Here is a 17,543-nt window from a genome sequence, read left to right as displayed (position 1 = left end):
CGTTGTGGCAGGCTGGTCAAGCCCCCTGCAAGATTTTCGCCTTGACTGTCCTTCTGGGTGTTCTGGGGGGGGTTGTGTGGCGGGCACTAGGACCAGACATCTCACCCAGCAGGTGTACGGGAGGGGGCGGGGTTATATCACATATATTTCACTGCAGTTTCCGTTTTGGTTCTCTTTCTACTTGTTAGCAGTTGGAATAAAGACGTACTCCAATCGACCGTGTGTTCTCATTCCTCAACTGCTACAATATAACGAGACTTTACTATTATTATTATTATTATTATTATTATTATTATTATTGTTATTGTTATTGTTATTAATATTAATATATTTCATAGAATTTATGTAATGTACAGTACTGTATTTTAATGTAAAAAAATAGCACCCACGCGCGCGATCGTACCTAGGCAAATTTCAAACAGAACTTGTTACCGTAATATTCTTTTTACCCTTAGAGCTTGCCGTTGCAAAGCCGGACGTACACAGGAAGTCAAATGGATTATTTCGGAAACCAAAAGATACACGTTTTTTTTTAATAAATAAAAAGTCAGCCAATTCAATTTCAATTTCAAAACATAGTGAACCGTTATAAAGATTGCATGCTTTTCCTCTTGCATCGTAACTGGTCGTCAGAGACGGTTTTACTTTGAAAATAAAGGAAGTGGATAGTTGTTTTCCTGGTTTGGGATGTTTACAAATTGGCTTGAGGTTTGCTACTCGCATAATATGAGTGACTTTTAGTTAACTTTGTGTTCGTTGGGTTTGACTGCAAGTGTGATAATAACCACTATATACTAAAAATGTCACCTATGGACGGAATTCAGATGCCAGGCCGCCTTCCATTGCTTTTGACCCACGAACGGGTCCTCCTTCCTGGCTCGACCGTCCGTTTCAACGTAGATACTCCTCGGAACATGCACCTGATCAAGCACCGTCTGCTCAAGGGGACTTCGCTCAAAAGCACCTTTATTGGAGTGATCCCTAACACCAGAGACCCCGCGAATGATTCCGACGAACTCCCCACTTTGCACAAGTAAAGTTGATATTCCCATAAATCGCAGTTTCAATGTTTTAGAGGGGACGCCTGGTCAAAGTATGGAGAATATTTAAACCACTTGAATATGGATTTTTTGGTGGGCGGGGGCAATTTTTCATTACTTTTGTCACAATCATAAATTCATGTGCATTTTATTAGTATGCGGTACCGTTGCCTACAAACCTGTTGCTTTGCATCAGTGAGGGAAGGAAAACATGTAGGACTACACCGTTCAATGAAAAGGATTGAAGGAAGACCCCCTGTGTGTCTTGAGTCAAACTATTTGACTCTCCTCCCTTTTCTACTTTTCACTACAGATGGTATTTACGTAGCTCCATTCCTCTTGGCTGGTGACATTTTGCAAAATTTGTTGGCCAACTTACTTGCATGTCTTTCCAGAACTGTCCATTAAATGTTAATAGGAGTGCGATCAGGGTTTGGTGATTTCTTTTACTTGCGGAGATTTATTATGGCTGGTGTAGCACAGTAGATAAGCATCTTTTTATGTTGTGTATGCACAGAAAATTGCAGTCTTCATATCTTGGTATGTTGAATAAAAAATTACCAACTTTGCTAGAGAAAAATCTCGAGCCAAGTAGATCAACATATCAAATCACACAAAGATGGACTTTAACCGATCACTAGGACACTGTTTTCCCCCCTACTTTTCTCCTGTCCTGAACAATCATTGATCCACTTTGTACAGTATACAGATACCAGTTGTCCTTGTTAGCATTGTGAGGAGAAAAACAAACAAAAATATTTTGGTTTATCTTGTTATCAGCTAATGTGTACCAAATTGGTTAATAGAACCATGCTTTTTGCAAAAGGAAAACTTTATGGTGCTGGTGTCCACAGCACGATATTGTTTCTGATTGCCTGTTAATAAGAATAAGAATGAGAAAAGCTTTATTTGTACCACAATGGAGACATTCCCAATTTACAGCAGCACACAATCTTTTGATCACAAGTGATAAACATATAACGCCTAACATTCTGCAACTGATTCAAGGGAACAGGCTCAATGGACACACCTGATTCTAATGATCAGATCATCAGCAAGCTCTGCAGAAATCTCACATGAGCCCTTTCCCTTGAACCACGTGTGTTGCAATAGGGAGACTTGGAAAACATGTAGGACGGCAGCCCTACACTGACACTCCTGGGCCCTAACCAGTTGCCACCTTCCCAAAATAGCGGTTTACACTCGCTCCTTCTTGTCACTCAAATCCACAATACCAGGTCGCGTGTGGGTGCCGCTGCTCACCCACAAAAAAACGTATCGTGTGATTGTAAAGTGACCTTGAGAATTTTGAAAGGCGCTTATACATCTAATGTATTATTATTATTATTATTATTGTTGTTGTTGTTGTTACAGAAGATCCAACCTCAAAGTTTTTTAATTTATAAAAATACCAGTCAGTCATATTAAGCCAGCAGCTATAAAAACAAAAGCAGCAAATAGAAAAGCAGTGACATTGGTAAATGTGATTTGGCTGCTCTAACTTCTCCAAGTGCATGGATTATATTAGTAGTTGTTGGCAAATGTGGGTATGGTGATAGAGGATATTCACTAAAACAACCTTGTTCAGGAGATTCAAATTTTTTGTCCAAGCGTTGAGTAATATTGCGGTACCTTAACTCCGAGGCCTTACGGTTGTCAGCATCTCTCTGCCAACAGTTAACAAACTTTACATGGACACCAATTTGAAATTCAATTGAGCTCTGCAAAGATCTGAGAGAATAAATGAGATTTACTTAAATTAGGAGAGGCTCTTGGAACTGTTGTTATAATCAATACACTGCTGGTTGCTGAAATCCACAAGGTTTCCCTAAGATTACATTCATTTGGAGAGAGCCAACCGATATGAGTTTTTCGAGCCAATGCCAAATCTGATAATGGGGTATTAAAATCTGATTCAAGACTAAGCAGAACACTACCATATTAAAATAATACTAGACATGTTTATAGCATTTTCACAACAGCTGCATCTCTCACGAAGCACAAAACAGTTCACGTAAAATAACAAAAATAATAGAACAGAACACATCACATACAACATGGACAGTCATACAATTCTAACAGCCATTCCTGGATTCGCCCTGTTGTCTGAAGAAGCAGTTTTCGATTCTTTCACCAGCGGATCAGAGACATTTTCAAAATGTGCATGAAGTCCATGACATCTGCTTCTAGCTAAGTTTGAAAGTAAAAAAAAAAACCTGTTGTGACCATTGACACAAAAAAAACCAGTACTTCACTCCTCCTGTACCATTTCGATCCGCTTCAACTTCAAGCGCTTACTCTTCGTTACTAAGACACGTGTGCTGCACGCTAAACCTCCAAGTCGTCATCATCAGCTCCACCAGCCATCCATCCATCCGCACCAACACAGACTATCCAATACCGCCGACATATCCGCTGAATAAAAATGTTGCGAAAAGTGCTACCCATTGCAGACGCAAAAAAACACAAGTCAAATCGTGTCTACGTTTGACCCATCAAAATCATTGCTGGTGCATGCGTGCTGCAGAGAAGCCACAATCATTAAGTGCAGAGTCTTCTCCTTTGATGAATCTTAAGACCAAAATGCTGAAAACAGTTCACAAAGGGCCCACATGAAGGAATAAAAACACCATATGACAACAACAAAGAAAATTAGGTGCTTTGAAATATATTTTTTTCCTGCTTGAAAGGTTTCAATAGCCTCATTCTTGTATTCTTCATGTCAGGGCGCAGTGAATAAAACATGCCTCAAGGGGGCTTCATGCATGTATTTATTTATTTATTTATTTATTTATTTATTATCCTTTATGAATTGGTTGTTGTTGCTGACCTCGTCTGATTCATGTCACCTCTCTTTTTGTGGGCAGGATTGGCACAGCTGGGATTGCAGTGCAGGTAGTGGGCAGTAACTGGCCAAAGCCCCACTATACCCTTCTCATCACTGGATTATGCCGTTTTAGTGTGACAAGCCTGCTGACGGAGAGACCTTTTGTTCTAGCTGAGGTGAAAAGATGAAAATTTTGAAATGAAATTTTTTTAGGTACTGGATCTTTTCAAAACTAAAACAAAAGTGTCCAGAAAAGCACCAAGTTAAATGTTGATTCAAAATTCTCTTTTTTTTTAACGGTGTAAGACGCGGACAGTCTGTGCTGCTCATCTCGAGTCATGCACAATATTATAACTTCATATGTGTTTTGTCAGTCTCTAGCTTTGTCAAAAATTACTCAAGCAAACCAAAAGGCTTTTTTAATAAATTTTTGTTTGTATTTTTACAAAAGAAGAAAAAAAAATCCAAACCTGCCTGTCTGAGATTGATTGCCCCCTAAAACTAATAACTCTCATGCAAAAATCACAATACTACTCTCGACTCACTGACTCAAATACTTGAAATACTCGGGCTCTCTTTTCTCTTTATAACAAAATCATTCAACCCCCTGTATCTTTCCTCCCTCACTTTTATTCCTCTGACACCTGCAATTCTCTCCTTCGATTCCTTTCTGAAAAAGTTATCAAAATCCACCGGCAACCTGGCTCCTCTGTACCCCTCCCTGAATCTCGGACCTCATAACTAAATCCAAGAATTCGTGTTTATATATATATATATATAAAATGAGGCTACGGAAACCTATCAATGACGTGCAGTCAGGGGAGGCAGGTGAGGCCATGCCTCACCTGTCATCATGGGAATATCAAATGACAAAATTAATTAAACAGTTATATTTATTTAGTGATTTTTACTTTAACGTTCTTTTCCATTTAACTTCACCATTTTTGGATTTTCTTTTTCAAAATCGCTGAATTTTCACATTTACCGTTCAAATACTACTAAGTAGAGGTAGGCACCAGCCGGCTGAGCCTCACCATGGATTGCGCAATCACTATGCTAACTGTGCTGGCTTGCTCTGCAGTGACACCACATTGCTGTCCCTCTGCATATCGCTATTAAAGTGTTCAAAAGCTTTTAGTATATGAACTAAATTTATACAGTTTAGCTGGTGTATATAATGTACAGTCACTGTACATTATAAACACTACTACAGTGTTTATTTTAGTTTTATCAAAACTGTGCGCATAGGTGAGGCACACAGTTCTCCTGCCTCATGACAGTTTGCGCTGGTGATTACAGATTCTTCTTGCGACTCCTCAGCTGCAGAATAATAGAATTAGTGACAGCAAGCTACAGTAAACAGTTAGCAAGTTAAGTGCAACCATTGGATTGGATTGGATTGGATATGCCTTTATTAGTCTCACAGTGGAGAAATTTACATTTCACAGCAGCAAAGTGATGAAAGGAATGAAAGTAGAAAAACAAAATACATGAGCTGCTGGAAAGGCAGCCACTCTCGGGGCGCCGTCTTGAAGTCAAAAGAACAAAAAAAAAACTAAATAACAAATAATATGACGGCATAGAGACAATATGACAAAACAAAGACACAGAGAGACATTCATTCTTCAGGACTTGCTGTACCCTCTTTGTGATGACATGAAGCAGTTCTAGATGAAAGAGGAGAAATCCAGTCATTTTTTCGTGTTGCTTGGCCTTTTTTTCAGAATGGTGGATTACATATCTAAATTGAAAGACTTTTCTAAACTAGGCTTTCAATTTTTTTTTTAAGTTGCATTTGATGTTCACCCGCCATATTTTTTCTGTGATACAATTCATTCAATCTTTTCAAATGCTGCTTTCACAACAAAGCAACAAAGCACTTTACTGATCGTTTAACGGACACCATGAAACACTGATGTTGTTTGAAGTGGGTATAAATGAAGAAGGATCGAGTCAAAGTCTCCTTTCATCAGAGGATCACAGACGTCATGATCACAGCAGACATGACGTCACACACGTCTGCTCCAAGCTAAATTTGAAATTAAACAAGAAGCTGCAGCGTCCATTGAATAATGTGTTTCAGTCCTCCTGTCATATTTAGAGGTCATATGCCAACTTTCCGGTCCAAATAACTGCTTACCTGCTGTTCACATGTGTTTCATAAAATTGACAATTAAACTGTGGAAACTGCAAAAACATCTACTTTATAATGGCATTCATTTTCAAAGGCTACAAAATAATATGTTTTCATGGCACTGTATGTCAATGTTATAACAAATTTGCAGGTCGAGCAGTTGGATAAACTGGAACAGTACACCACCCCAGCAGTGGGTGTCTCTGCACAAGATGGGGAGCTGCATGAACTGTCCCAAAAATTCTACCAGACTGCTCTACAGGTCTGTGTGGTGTTTAGGACATGATTTTAACTGCTCACACAACCCCTATGAATGCATTGTCTGTTTAAAGCTACGTGGCTATCCACCATTTCAGCTGTCAAAAAGTACACCTTTGTCGACTGTAAAAAAAAACAAAAAACAGCGTGGGTGCTATCTGTAAAATAATGGTCGGCTGTTTGTAACTTGTTAACCCCAATGATCAGGTCACAGAACAGTGTTGCTTTTTAATCAGTGATATCTTCTTCAATTGTATTGACATTTGATGGTTCCTTTTTCGTGCAATGTAGTATGAGCATTACTCTCTACTTGTGCATCACAAAATATGAGAGACATGAGGTGCACCTGCAATCTCCACGCCAGTTTTTTTACGATTGGATTAGCCTTTATTAGTCTCGCAGTGCCGAAATTTATATTTCACAGCAGCAAAGTTATGAAGAGTAACGAAAAGGAAGTAGAAAAACAAAATACAAGAGCTGCCGTAAAGGCAGCCACACTCGCGGCACCATCTTGAAGTCAAACAACAAAAACAAATAACGTGGGACAACACAAAAGACACAGACAGTCATTCAATCTTAAGCACTTTCTGCGCCCCCTATGAAGCAGTTCTAAATGAAAGAGGAGAGGATCAAAGCGTCCTTTTCACAAATGGATCAGGGACGTCATGGTGAAATGTGCACGTCTGCTACAAGCTAAATGTTGAAAGCAAACACAAAGCTGTAGCATCCGTTGACGAAAAGAGATTATCTCACATCTCCTGTCCCACGTAAATCCGCTTCAATTCCAAGCCGCGACAGTTCTTCATATGCATCGATGCTCCTTTCTTCTCAGCGCGGGCTCCTCAAGACATGCATCCATCCAGCCTCAGACTGTCCAACAGCACAGACCTTTCCACTAAACAAAGGGCGGCTGAAAAAATGCTACCCATTACAGACGCAAAAAAGCACAATCGCCCCAGAGCTGTCCAATGATGACAGTCAAATGGCACCAACATTCCTCCCAATCAAAAACGGTGCTGGCAAGTGCTGATGAGAGCACTTGCTGAAGGCTGCCTACTCAGGTGCCATCTTGGAATTCTTTTTCTTCTTTTTCTCTTATGATATCAGGGTCTTAAAATATTGTTAAGGATTGTGTTTAATGGTAGACGATTCAATTGGATTATTGAAAAGAGCAAAACAATCACTGGTTCTGTTGTAATTGTTTGTGATCTGAAATGTTGCTGTTGGGTGATATCCAGGGTACTTGGAAAGCCATTGCGAATAATATTTGCAAATTTTCCTTTGGAAGTTGGATCAGATTGCAATAGATGTTATTTTAACGTGAAAGGTGAATCATTTGTTAAGATTTAAAAACGCTTTTATTTTGAACAGTTTGTCACTCTCCTGTTTTGTGAGTTAATCCATTAAAATATCTGAAGTCTGTTCTGTGGGATTAATCATCCACTCCCTAAAGGACACGAGAAGCTCCAACCCTTTTGTCTGGTGAATGGTGGAAGACGAGCATGAGTTTGGATTTTTTTATTTTAATTTTTTTGGGGGGAGATGTGAATTGCTTTCTGCATTTGGCAGTACACTGTCACATCTCGTCGCCGTCCTGGGCGCGCCCCGCCCCTCCTGTCACCTCCTCCGCTGCTCCCTGGAGACTGCCCCTCCCATCATCATGCGCCTGGGTCCCCACAGCTGATTGTCATTCCCTTGATTGTGCCTTCTGACTATATCTACCGATCGCGCAATACAGTCTCCGTCGGAGTATTCTGAAAGCTGCCCTGCTACTTCCGTGCCGTCAGATCAGCTGTCACCGATCTCCCTCACTCACCTCATCCTGCTGTCATTTTTCATGCGTGCCTCAGTAAAGACTTTTGTATACGAGTATCAGTCTCGCCGTGTATTTTGGATCCACACTCCCCGCTTTCCTTTCGTCACTCGAGCCCAGCCCTCGAGCCTCAAGTGACGTGACATACATACAGTATGTTTTAGGATGAAAGTCACACAGGTTTTTGCACATAACGTTCCTGGACATCAGTGTTAGAAGAACTGTTATGTCAGGGAGTTAATATTCGATGTGGGTTTGGCAGGGTTAATATTCTGTTTGCATCTGCCTGTGATCGCTCTTTTTAATTCTTTCCCTAATAACAGTCAACTTTTCCAATGACTGGGCGGCTCCGTGGTCCAGTGATTAGCACGTTGACCTCTCAGTGCAGGCCTTCTGTTGTGCTGTTTGCATGAACTACCTGTGCCAATGTGTATAGACACTCCCCAACTTACGAACATTGGAGTTACGACGTTACGATACATACGAAATTTTTTGCGGGTACAGTCTGTAGATTTTGTATTGCGGGCCTTTTTCCGGCCAAGCTCGCTTGTGATTGGCTGCATACTGTGCTTCACGCACACACACAGACACATTAGAGCAGTGGTTCTTAACCTGGGTTTGATCGAACCCTAGGGGTTCGATGAGTCGGTCTCAGGGGTTCGGTGGATCCTCCGCCACAGAGGTCCACCCCTCAGTCTGGACTGCAGTTAGTAGGCGCAGTCATTGGAAGAAGGGTGGAACTGGTGGGGTTCGGCGCCTCCAACAAGATAAAGAACCACTGCATTAGAGGTTTCAAGAGCTGGATGTTTACGCGACGGACACCAAGGCTGACCAATCAACCATGCTGAAGTGTTGCCGTTGGCCCAATTCAGGCCCCGTTCTGCTGACCTCGCTTACGATTGGCTGCGTAGAGTATGTGCGCCTGGTGGAAATCCCTCTTCCCAGTTGACACTGTGAGGAGGAGGCGCTGACCTCGCTTACGATTGGCTGTATAGAGGATGTGGGTGGGGAAGAAATCCCTCTTCCCAGTTGAGGCTCCAAGGAGGAGGTGAATGGCGATGCATAACAAAAAGTAATTAGGTAATTAAGTGCCAGCAGCTTCAGTATTGGCTTACTGAAGACCTAAGGATATATGTTGTCATACTACAGTAGGTGTGAATTTATTTTACGACTGTTCGAGCATTTGTGTTTTCTAATTCCTCATTCAGTGTTTGACTTAAACAAACATTCCTTACAAAATATAGCACTGAAGCAACTCAAGATCAAATTCACCTGACGAACGACCACTCGGAACGTATCTCATCCGTAAAGTGGGGAATGTCTGTATTCTCTGGTTTCAATCCACATTCCAAAAACATGCCTGGTGGATTAATTTAACACACTAAATTGTACCTAGGTGTAAGTGGGGGCACGGGTGGTTGTTTTTTGTCTGTTTCTGTGTGCCCTGCAATTGGCTAGCAACTGGCTCAAAGTGTACCCCACCTCCTGCCCGAAGACAGCTGGGACGGGCTCCACGAACATTGTGAGGATAAAGCGGATCAGAAAATTGGTAGATTGTGGAATGTCAAAGAGATGATGTTCCCATAACACAATCGCATCACTTAAAACAAATTTTCACCATTGGGCCATACCTCCAAACCAACTGCCGTAACGACTTATTGTGCCGTGTCCGATTAAAAAGTGTCTGTTGAGGAGCCATATGTGAATCAAATTTTAAAAAAGACGAGGTCAACTCCAAGTCAGTCATACATTTGACCTGCAGCTGCTATCCAGGGTGGTGGCAATGCGGTTGTCTTTGTTTCAGTTTTCCAATACAGTAGTTTGATTGAATATTTGCAGAATATTGCAGTACATACTAAGAGAAAGCTTCCACATTGATGAATAAGGGAGAGAAAGATTCCTTACCCCGCCAGCCACCCTAAAATAATAATTGAGAGATTTCAGATGGTTGCGTGTCAACATATTTAAATGAGATGACACTTAGATACAGGTGGAAGGAAACGAAGTTCCGATACTACAGACCACGATGACTCATGACTTATTAACCATATGCTGGTATGCACAGCTTCACATGACAAGTGTGTCAACTATTGAATGCCAAAAAGAATCAAGCGCCACTGAGACTTTTATGGTTTCTTTCATTGCTACACCACAGATTGTCTGGGAGCAAAGGGATAGTCTGAAGGTCATACGCACATTTGAGCCTATTTATGAGTTAGTTGTCTTGAGGAAATTCACATAATTTAGATGAACCAATATCCTTTCAGTATGAGCCTGAATCCTGCCCTTGGTGCAATTCTGAGTTCAGTTTTCCACTGATTGTTCTTAAAGAATATGTTGTTCATGAAACACAGGTTAATTTTATTTTCAACGGTTCTTTCAAAAGGTCAATTTGCTTGAGGAAAAAAAAATGCATGTCTCTCTCTCCACAAATGCAGACTACAACACAATTGCAAGCAAAATAAGATTTGGTTTGCCCTGAAGCAGAAAATGTACCGGTACTTTCTCCTTTTCTGCGCCACATTTTATTTTTTATTTTTGTCACTTATCTGATCATTTATCAGCTCATTTGTTATTCATGTGGTCGTCAACTCATTCACTGCCATACGTGCAAAAATGTGTCCACGCCAGCTAAGGTTTTTGTCATTGTCACTCAAATTCCAGCACCCACAGAATATTGAGTTTCAGGACTACATAAACATTTTAATTCAGCGTAAGAAACTTTAGACTCTCTTCTTTCATCAGAAAAAAATAGTTAATTCCTAAATTATATGGGTCTGGAGTTATATGAGCTTGAAATGAAGGTGGCTGTCCAAAATACAATGCAATATATACATATTGGTTCATTCGTACAGTATAGGGCTTTAACAACAGATGAAGCTGGAACAAAGTGCTGACATGGAAAAAAGGAAATGCTGCCCCTTGTGGAAAGGAAAAACCACCACAGCCAGCGCTTTATCGGCAGCCAAACAAGAAAAAACAAAACCCGAACAAATTCTACGTCATATTTTCAATTCCCGAATATATTTGTAAATGGCAGTGAATGAGTTAAAAAAAACAGCAAAAATCTCAAGTCTGTTAACTACAACCACACAATTTCATAAATTGGATTAACGATACATCATGCAGACGAAATAATTGTAATTGCCATGTGTGTGTTTGTGTGTGCGTGTGTGTGTGCGCCCGTGTGTGTGTGTGCGTGCGCGTACTTGTGTTTGCACGCATGCATGTGCATGTGTTTAGTTGTTGGGGATGCTGGACATGTCTGTTCCAGTTGTGGCCAAATTCAGACGTCTTTTGGACAGCCTTCCCAAGGAAACTATGCCTGATGTTGTTGCTTCCATGATCCGCACATCAAACAAGGAAAAATTACAGGTGAGGTGACTCCTAGATGGGGTAGGGAGAGTGTCGAGTGACGTGCGAATTACCCCAACAGAGAGTTTCTTTTTACAACCTTGGCTCTGGGTCATGCAAATGTGGCTAAACAGAATCAAAATTTCCTAGCCACACCTACGGTGCCTTGCGAAAGTATTCGGTCCCGTTGAGTCTTGCAACCTTTCGCCACATTTCAGGCTTCAAACATAAAGATATTAATTATTATTTTTTGTCACGAATCAACAACAAGTGGGACACAATTGTGAAGTGGAACAACATTTATTGGATAATTTAAACTTTTTGAATAAATAAAAAACTGAAAAGTAGGGCGTGCAATATTATTCGGCCCCCTTGCTTTCATACTTTGTAGCGCCACCTTTTGCTCCAATTACAGCTGCAATTCGCTTGGGGTATGTATCTAGCAGTTTTGCACATCGGGAGACTGGCATTCTTGACCATTCTTCCTTGCAAAACAGCTCGAGCTTTTCTTTATGTTTCTTTATGTTTTGGATCATTGTCCTGTTGGAAGATAACTCTCCATCCCAGTCTCAGGTCTTTTGCAGATACCAACAGGTTTTCTTCCAGAATGTCCTGTATTTCTCTCCATCCATCTTCCCGTCAATTTTAACCATCTTCCCTGTCCCTGCTGAAGAAAAGCAGGCCCAAACCATGATGCTGCCACCACCACGTTTGACAGTGGGGATGGTGTGTTCAGGGTAATGAGCTGTGTTGCTTTTACGCCAAACGTATCGTTTTGCATTGTGGCCAAAAAGTTCAATTTTGGTTTCATCTGACCAGAGAACCTTCTTCCACATGTTTGGTGTGTATCCCAGGTTGCTTGTGGCATACTTTAAATGAGACTTTTGATGGATATCTGTGAGAAATGGCTTTGTTCTTGCCACTCTTCCATAAAGGCCAGATTTGTGCAGTGTACGATTGATTGTTGTCCTATGGACAGACTCTCCCACCTCGGCTGTAGATCTCTGCAGTTCATCCAGAGTGATCATGGGCCTCTTGACTGCATCTGTGATCAGTTTTCTCCTTGTTTGAGAAGAAAGTTTGGAGGGACGGCCGGGTCTTGGTAGATTTGGTGTGGTTTGATGCTCCTTCCATTTCAACATGATGGCTTGTGCAGTGCTCCTTGAGATGTTTAAGGCTTGGGAGATCGTTTTGTATCCAAATCCGGCTTTAAACTTCTCCACAACAGTATCTCGGACCTGCCTGGTGTGTTCCTTGGTTTTCATGATGCGCTCTGCACTTCAAACAGAACCCTGAGACTATCACAGAGCAGGTCCATTTAGATGGAGACTTGGTTAAACATAGGTGGATTCTATTTATCATCACCAGTCAGTTAGGACGACATTGGATCATTCGGAGATCCTCTCTGAACTTCTGGAGTGAGTTTGCTTGCTGCACTGAAAGTAAAGGGGCCGAATAATATTGCACGCCCCACTTTTCAGTTTTTTATTTGTTAAAAAAAGTTTAAATTATCCAATAAATGTTGTTCACGATTGTGTCCCACTTGTTGATTCTTGACAAAAAAAATAATTTCATCTCTTTGTTTGAAGCCTGAAATGTGGTGAATGGTTGCAAGATTCAAGGGGGCCGAATACTTTTGCAAGGCACTGTAAGTGTAGTTCTCCGTGACCATGATGTTTTGCTGCTGTTTTGTTACATGTGTCGTGCATACAGGCACTTGGCAGAGATATTGCAGCCCAAATAACACAAAACACATTGAAATGTCAGGGACGATTTTTCTTCTGGTTTGTTGGCCTAGCTTGTTAGCCAATTGTGCAACGTTGTGGCAGAAATGGCCAGATGATCATCAATAAGAAGGTTCTTCCTTGGTTTTCTGCTTGCCGGCGTTTCAGTCCCGCCCCAAACATCTGGAAACTGGGGGGTGAAAAAGAGTTTTACGATGAATCTCAGAAATTAAGTACTCAATTGTTAGACAGCTTTTGCATGTTTTTTCAACATTTGGATTGGATATGGATTGGATATGCCTTTATTCGTCTCATAGTGGAGACATTTTCAAATTTTATTTTCATTTTGTGTTCTAAAATAATGTATTTACCCGAAAAAAACCTTTAAAATATATTTCGAGTGTCTTGCATGTTTCTTTTTTAAGATTTACTGGTGTATGATTTTGATTCAACATTTTACCCAACACCTCTAAAGATAATCATGACTATATTTTTATTTTCTTATATTCAAGCACGGTATTAATATTTCAACTTTGCACAAGACTGAAGTGCGTAATTATTATAAGTACATTTACAAATTAGCGAACAAGGAGCATGACTTGCATTTAAAATGGACTCTGATGCAGTTACTAGTTCTGTGTTGAAAAATTTAATCAGTCATGTAATCCAATTTCTGAATATGAAAATGTTTGCAGTGGCAAATCCAATGAGTGCTGCACATCAACATTTGTAATTGGACTTTGTCATAAAGGTACTGGATGCCGTGAGCTTGGAGGAGCGTTTTCGGAAAACGTTGCCCATGCTGACCAGGCAAATAGAAGGCCTTAAACTGCTGCAGAAAACCAGGAGAATGATGCCTGACCCGGAAAAGAAGGTGGAAAGCATATCAGTATGTGGAGTCATAGTGTTATTATCAACCGCTGGTCGACTCTCTTTGTTCAGGTACTATCCGTGAGCAAAGGTGGAGTGTTTCCAGGCCGACATTTCAATCTGAACAAGGAAGATGATGACGATGATAGTGATGATACAGCCTCCCTGGAGAAGAAGGCGCATGCGGCCAACATGCCAGATGCAGCTCTTCGAGTTTGCTTAAAAGAGCTCAAACGGTGAACATGTTGTTTCTGTAAAGTTTGAATAATCCCCAACACAACATCTTCATTCATTATAAAATGAAGCTCATTCATTGGATTGAACGCAATTGAACGGTTTTTGAACTCTTGAATTATTTTATTCTTCTGGTCATCCCTGCTGAGTCCAACTTTTATTCAGTTTGGTCTTGAATGTGTCATGTTGTAGTTGCTTATTATTAAGTTACTAACATTAACTCATTTAGTTATTTTACAAATCCAATTGAAAACACGACTGGGACTGAAAAATGTAATTTATTGCATTCATCAATCCATTCTCGCCACTACAGGTATCTAACTAAAGTCCCAGAGGCCACATCTGGACCACAACATTTATTTTATGTGGTCTGTGAAAGCAAATCCAACACGCGGAATTCCACGATGCATAAAAGCACACTGACAGTTTAATCTCTTCCACACACAAAACCTTTCAGTGCATGTGCATGCTGGCGCACCACCTCTATGCTCCCCTGTTTAGATAGTTTCACAGTCATAAAAGCCCTCCAAGGAAACACTAACTACAATGTGGCCCCTGACAAAAAGGATCTTTACACACTTGCTCTATGCATGGGATCCTGGGATTCACAAGGCGTCTCAAACGCTGATCCTTAAAGTTCACATTTCTGGATGTTTTCCATCTCTCTGCTGCAACACACCTGATTCAAATGAGCAGGTTTGTTATTAGGTTCCATCAAAGCTTGCTGATAAGCCAGCCGTATGTCAAACAGGTCCAATCCACTCCTGCCACTCGTGCTGCCGATTACGCAGTGGCGGGCCGTAGATTTCATCGCTAGGCCTTCAGTAGGGCTACGTCAGAATCAACCCAGACTGAAAAAAGTAAGGTGTGATTTACTGCAAGTCCACTAGAGGTTACCATTATTCAGGAAATAACTGACCAACATTTCTTAATGATGTCCATTTTTTTTCTTGAAAAGTCCTTCTTGAAAATGTCACACACTGTGGGTTGACAAAACTGCTATTAAATCAACACAATATATTTGCTTATGCAGCTCGCTACCTATACAGTGTGCTTGCTCTGGCAAGTATGCGCTTGTCACTAGCTGGTTGTGATAAGAGCAGTTTTGGCAAACTATGATTGGCTAGTGACTAGCCAATTATTGTTTATAAAAACTCTGACGTTAACTACCTGCACCTGCAAGAAGGCGTTGGTACCCCTTGGGGTTGCCAACTCGAAATCCGATTGGTTAGAGCAACAGTTTGATCGACACATTTGATGCTCCAGGGCCCGCAGAACTAATTGTGAAGGCATCCAGGTAGATTTCTGACCCTGGTCACAAATCTTCTTTTCCTTTTGGCTTTTCCCTTCAAGGGGCCATCTTCAGAGGTTTGATTTGCATGTTTGTTTTAGCCAAGCTTTTACGTCGGATGCCCTTCCTAATACAACCCTCTGCATACAAATGGTGGCTGGAATGTGATTGGTTAAATGCTTAAAAACGAACACACACATCTGGAAGCAGGGGAATGGAAGCTGAAAGACAATTTGGAATTATTCAATTAAAATTCATGGACAAAGTATAATTAACATCAGTCCGTGATTCTGATATTTTTAGGCCAGCAGAGAAGACTTTGCAGGCCTTGACGGTCCGCCACTGCCATCACGTGTTGCCACAGGATGGCCCTCGTCCACAAACACCCCCCCCCCCCGCTTTCCAACACACTGTCACAGTTGACAAATAATTCTCAGACGTGACAGCTAGCGGCTAAAACCACCCCTACCTTCAGCCATCGAACAAATTTCCAGCATGTCCCTGCCTTTTGCACATGCAGCCCGCCTATGGAACTATCCTTCCATCTATTCTCAGAAACACTTATCCTCACAAAGGTCTATCACCGGTGTCTTGGGGTGGGAAACGGAGTACATCTTCCAAATATAATTGATATCAGGGGGGAGTTTTGTATTGGCAGTCGACCAAATCTGAGTTCCTTACAGACTGTGGATGTTACACCCAATAGCAATATTCTGGAGAACAGAATTCCGTCTGAGCCTTGAACTGTTATGAATAGTTTCAGCCAGAGGCAGTTGATACTCTCCATGTTTCTCTTAAAGTTGAGTTGATACGGATGTTTAATGACATGATAAAACAAGATGATTGTATTTCAATAACAGAGATTAGTACAAAAGGGTGAAAAACAAAAATGAATCTCAAGGCGCCAAGTGGCCTGTGAGAACAAATCACCGTGCTTCTCTTAACGTTGCGTGCCTACCTCTCTATGACACTCAAACAGAAAAACCTAATCGCCAATTGACATGCAATTTTAACTGTTCACTTTTGACTCCAATCAAATACATTCCCCGTTATACATTCACAGAGACAATCTAGCCTTGCCTTTTCTTTCTGGTATGCGGTTCTCCAAGTTTTCCAGTGGGCCATTAAACAATAAAAGTAAAAGTCAGTGGTGCATAGAATGAAAGTAACATTTGGTACTTGAAGTGCTGTGTTACCTTCACATAATTTAATGTGTTCAAACTTGTACCATGACATTTATGAAGTTTAATAAGGCGGTGATGGCTTTCAACAATACAGCCAAGCAATTGATATTCTGATAATCTAATAGGCCTACTTTCTGTGTCCAGCCCAAAGAGCCACAGATAGGTATAAAATAAAAAAGTAACATGACATGACTCCTTTACTTTGGACACCATCGGTCACTGTAGCGTCACACAGTGGCGCTACATTTGGATCAGAGTGGGCTGCCACTCAGTGTTTACTTTATTTGAATCGAGGATTTAAAACCTCTGTGCGACATTGATTTTGGGTGCCAAGAGTGTTTCGAGGGAAAAACATCTGGTACTAATTAGACATGGTTCTGTCACTGAAATTGTAACTGACAAAAAATTATTTCTTTATAACTCCTTACAGCAAACTCTGTCCATGTTGGGTAAAAGTTCCAAATGTTCATCTTTTACATAGATTAAAGAAGATGCCGCAGTCTATGCCCGAATATGCCCTCACTCAAAACTACTTGGACTTGATGGTAGAGCTTCCATGGAGCAAAAGCACCAAAGGTAATCAATCACATTGATTGAAAATAACTTTAAAACAAACAGTATTAGACAGATCAAGGGAGGTACATGTGAGTTGGAGCCACTCTTCTTCATTTGTACTTTCCTCCCATTTTTTTTACCATTTGGTGTTAATTCGTGCTACACACTTAAGTACACTTTATTGGTCCAATACTAAAAACACATTAACCCAGTGTCAAAATCGCTCAATTAGCTGTATGTGTGTTTTAGGTTTGAGTTG

The 17,543-nt window shown here is 40.9% G+C and overlaps 1 protein-coding gene across 4 annotated transcripts in view; it reads left to right on the top strand.

The window, feature by feature from the left end:
* Positions 1–501: 501 nt before the first annotated feature.
* Positions 502–17,543, top strand: part of lonp2 (lon peptidase 2, peroxisomal) — a 36,341-nt gene continuing 19,299 nt past the window's right edge. For 2 of the 4 annotated variants that reach the window (XM_088996967.1, XM_088996965.1), the window contains exons 1-7: positions 502–1,033; positions 3,908–4,043; positions 6,153–6,263; positions 11,316–11,447; positions 13,902–14,024; positions 14,093–14,256; positions 17,211–17,305. In XM_088996967.1, coding sequence (XP_088853093.1) covers positions 801–1,033; positions 3,908–4,043; positions 6,153–6,263; positions 11,316–11,447; positions 13,902–14,024; positions 14,093–14,256; positions 17,211–17,305 — 994 coding nt within the window. In that variant the 5' untranslated portion in view covers positions 502–800. The remainder of the gene's footprint in view (positions 1,034–3,907; positions 4,044–6,152; positions 6,264–11,315; positions 11,448–13,901; positions 14,025–14,092; positions 14,257–17,210; positions 17,306–17,543) is intronic. The other 2 variants (XM_088996964.1, XM_088996963.1) reach the window with 2 other exon arrangements.

The sequence above is a fragment of the Hippocampus bargibanti genome, linkage group LG05, assembly GCF_051943395.1.
Source record: "Hippocampus bargibanti isolate YZ-2025 linkage group LG05, ASM5194339v1, whole genome shotgun sequence".
Classification (NCBI taxonomy): Eukaryota; Metazoa; Chordata; class Actinopteri; order Syngnathiformes; family Syngnathidae; genus Hippocampus; species Hippocampus bargibanti.
The sequence above is the reverse complement of the archived record's forward strand: the minus strand, read 5'-3'. Positions and strand labels throughout refer to the sequence as shown.